This window comes from Carex rostrata, chromosome 22 (genome assembly GCF_964058835.1).
Source record: "Carex rostrata chromosome 22, lpCarRost1.2, whole genome shotgun sequence".
Lineage (NCBI taxonomy): Eukaryota > Viridiplantae > Streptophyta > Magnoliopsida > Poales > Cyperaceae > Carex > Carex rostrata.
In genome coordinates, this window is record NC_135939.1 from 7,441,069 (window position 1) to 7,445,249 (window position 4,181).

Consider the following 4,181-nt stretch of genomic DNA (forward strand, 5'->3'; position numbering starts at 1 on the left):
TAGTTCGAAATTCAAATTAATGTGAACTGTTGATTTCCGCTGATGACGTATGTTCGCTGATGACTTAAAAGTTAAAATATAAAGCCGTCCAGCCATAAGTCATAACTCTCGCTCTCAGTTATAAAATCCTAGACGACTTTCACATTTCGTTTTCGGCGACTACGATCACTTTTCCTTTTCGTAAAAAAATTCATAAAAGATTTGAAATTGAGTAAAAAATTTAATTCGAAATTAATTCAAATTAAACTTAGTTTGAAATTAATTTAAATAAAAAAACTCAAATAAGTTCGATTCGTTTGCAGCAATGAATGTAGCTCTTTTGATTTATGTGGGATTGCTCGTAAATTATAATGGAGTCGCTGGAACAAAAGATGGGTTGCTTTTAATTCGTCTCAGGTGAGTTGGTGGAGAAAGTCGATAAAAAAAGGAGAAAGAAATATTTCTACCCAAATTCGGAGAGGAAGGGAGCGGTACAGAGACAGAAACTCAGAGAGAGATATAGAGATCTCAGCTTCGCTTGATTTTTGGGTTTTCTCACTTCATCAGGTTCGCTTTGATCTCTAATTGATCTGAAGTTGTTATCTTGTGGTGAGACTTTGTTTACAGGAATCATCTCACCTTTCTGTTCCTCTATCTTTTTTGTTAATTGGACCTCTGTTAACATCTAAAGCTATCATTTTTCCTTGGAATCTCTAATTTTCTGGCTTTAACACCTTTCACAAAGCAAAACCCACCATTCTCATGCTGAAAAGCTGAAATTTTGTCGTAGATTCTCTACTTGTTCTATCCAATTCACACAAAAGGTTTCAATTTTTACCCCTACGCCCAACCTCAGGTTACAATTTCAACTTCTTCTCTCTCTAAAGTGAAGAAACAGAAACACAAGCATACCACATGCATTTCTCCATATCGAAACCTCTCTCTCACTGTGCTTCATTAATTCTTGACAAAAGGTGGCTGTTGAGCCACAAATCGGACTCCTCGACTAATCCCTCAACTGTCCTGCGCAAACTCCATGAATCCAAGCTCCGGGAAGCCCTAGAGGAGGCATCCGAAATTGGATCCTTGCCCAAGCCACAGGACCCTGATCCTGATGCCGACGAACCGTTGGTTAGCCGGTCCCGCTCACTATCCCGGCTCCAGGCTCAGCGAGATTTTCTGCGCCGGACCGCTCTTGCAGCCGAACATGTGTTTCTCACTCTCGCTTCAATCCCAACACTAGAAGAAGCCTATGCAAAGTTCATTACCATGTACCCGACCTATACATCATCTAATGAGGTCGACAACTTGAGAACCGAAGAATATTCGCATTTGTCAGAGGAAAATTCAAGGGTTTGCCTCGACTATTGTGGGTTTGGGTTGTTTTCTCCTCTCCAGCCTTATGAGTCGTCTGCTTTTACTTTAACTGAAATCACTGCAAATTTGAAGAACCATGCTCTGGATGGTGGGGCCGAGAAAGGCACAGCCGAGGATGATATACGGGTCAGGATCATGGATTATTTAAACATACCAGAAAATGAGTATTGCCTTGTGTTCACTGTCAGTCGTGGGTCAGCTTTCAAGCTGTTAGCAGATTATTACCCGTTTGAGACCAATAAGAGGCTTGTTGCTATGTTTGACCATGAGAGCCAATCTGTCAATTGGATGGGTCAGGCGGCTAGAGAGAAAGGTGCAAAGGTGGGGTCTGCTTCGTTTAAATGGCCGAGTCTCAAGCCGTGTGGGACGGAGCTGAGAAAATTAATAACGGTTAAGAAAAGGAGAAAGAAGGATTCGGCTGTGGGCTTGTTTGTTTTCCCAGTCCAATCGCGGGTTACTGGCTCAAAATACTCCTACCAGTGGATGGCTCTGGCACAACAGAACAACTGGCACGTGTTATTGGATGCGGGTTCGCTTGGGCCGAAGGGCATGGATTCTTTAGGTTTATCTTTATTTCGGCCTGATTTTATCATTACCTCGTTCTATAGGGTTTTTGGGTCAGATCCGACGGGTTTTGGGTGCCTAATGATCAAGAAATCAGTGATAAGTTGTTTGCAGAACCGGAATGGTGGTACCGGATCAGGGATGGTGCGGATTTTACCTGTATTCCCGCAATACCTCAGTGATTCTATCGATGGACTAGACACGAATAATGCGGTTGATGGGCTTGAAGATGACACAATAATGACCACACAGGAAACCACGGCTTCCCTCAGCCACAAAGAATCTGGCTTGCCGGCCTTCTCTGGCGCTTTTACATCCGCACAGGTGAGGGATGTCGTAGAGAGTGAGATGGATCTAGATAATGGGTCAGATCGTGATGGTACTAGCACTATTTACGAGGAGAGCGAGAATCTTTCGGTTGGGGAGGTAATGAAGAGCCCAATTTTCTCTGATGGCTCGTCAGATAACTCATTCTGGATTGATCTGGGAAAGAGCCCGTTCGGGTCTGAACACTCAAGCCCTCATGGTGGGAGGCAGCGGTTTGGATTAGGGTTCAGTTCGCCTTTGACCACTTCATGGCTTTCAGGTCAAAAAAACAAAAATAGTAGGAAGATACCAAAGAGCCCAATGTATGATAGCAACAAAAATACTAATAAGCACCATGTGATGTCTTTTGATGCGGCAGTGGCATCTGTGACTAGTTCTCATGAAACTTCTAAAACCTCCCGGAAGAGTCCGTGGACGGTTAGTGAGATCCAAGAGGAAATAGAAGAGGATGATCGAGAGATTAAAAAGGTTATCGTAACCCACTTGTCGAAATTGCCTAATGGGCCTCATACCTTTGACAAAAATGGGTTTATGCCAGCAACCAGTGAAGAGAACCATGCTGCAATAAGGAGGGAAACTGAGGGAGAGTTTCGTCTTTTGGGCCGACGGGAGGGTCGGTTTGTCGGGGTGGACGAATCAGGAACGGATCAAAGTATGTGCAGGGTCTCCTTCACAACTGAGGCAACACAGAATCATGAAAAGCCATTTGAAAGCAGTAATAATTTTGAAACAGGTGAGTCGTCAGGCCATGCAAATTTTGATTACGAGGATGAAATGCTGACCGAATCAGATGGTCAGGACTGGGATGGGAGAAGAGAGTCTGAAATTGTGTGCCGGCACCTAGACCATGTCAATAAATTGGGTCTGAATAAAACCACGTTAAGGCTTCGATTTCTAATTAATTGGCTTGTAACCTCTTTGTTGCAACTGAGAATACCAGTAAATGCTGATGATACTGAAGGGGTACAGCTTGTGCACATATATGGACCAAAGATTATGTACGAGAGGGGGGCTGCTATGGCATTTAATGTGAGGGATTGTAAAAATACTGGGACAGTGGTAAGTCCTGAGACGGTACAGAAGTTAGCCGAGAAAGAGGGGATTTCTCTTGGCTTAGGTTTTCTTAACCATGTGAGGATGGCTGATACGGGTCATAAGAGTGGTACAAATGGGTCAAGGCGTGACAGTAAGAAGGGTGGTACAGGTACTATGAAGGTGGAGGTGGTGACAGCGTCACTAGGGTTTCTTACAAATTTTGAGGATGTTTATAGAATGTGGGCTTTTGTTGCAAAATTTTTGGACCCGAGTTTTCTTGAGAAAGATCGGCTATCCACTGTTGAAGAAGAGGGGGAAATCCCAATTGAATTGTAGCAAAACAAAACATATATTCGGATTTTGTTTGTATTTTCCCTCTTCTCTTTTATTTGGGTAGTGCGGTTTGAGATGTAAAAATTTATTGATTCTTGCCTTCTTGGTACTTTTATTTTTTGAGGGGTTGGGTGGGGAGGTTAAAAATTTTGTTTTGTATTTTTTTAAAAATTTATTTTTGTGTAGAGTTTGGATAAGATCTATATGTAAAGTTAGTTGTGCTGTTTGTATGACTGGATTGGGATAGGAAAGCAGAAATTAGTATCTTTTTTTTTTTTTTTTAATACTTCGTGACTGGTATTTAGTTTTGAAGTCAATTAAATAGATGTCTGACATTGAGTTTACCCCAGCTTCTGGTATCAGAAAACGGCACTGTTCGTTGTACCGTATAAAACATGATTTACGATTAATATACAAACAATATAATTTTAGAGATGCTGTGTTGGGTTATGAAGTTAGCATGAATTTTGTTTGTATTAAATTGTGCCCATATTCTCTTTGCTGTTATTGTTTATGGAGCATTATCAATCATGCTGGTACAAGAAGTGCACAGTTGCATGCTTTAC

At 41.9% G+C, this 4,181-nt stretch overlaps 1 protein-coding gene across 1 annotated transcript; it reads left to right on the forward strand.

Moving 5' to 3' along the window:
- The first annotated feature begins 326 nt into the window (after window positions 1-326).
- LOC144574139 (uncharacterized) lies at window positions 327-3,899 on the forward strand. The gene has a single exon (XM_078324004.1). The coding sequence runs from the start codon at window positions 895-897 to the stop codon at window positions 3,616-3,618; it is 2,724 nt and encodes a 907-aa protein (XP_078180130.1). The 5' UTR covers window positions 327-894; the 3' UTR covers window positions 3,619-3,899.
- The last annotated feature ends 282 nt before the right edge of the window (window positions 3,900-4,181 follow it).

Excerpts from the sequence above, each read along its gene's own strand:
- LOC144574139 (XM_078324004.1), top strand. The coding sequence starts at position 895 with ATGCATTTCTCCATATCGAAACCTCTCTCTCACTGTGCTTCATTAATT.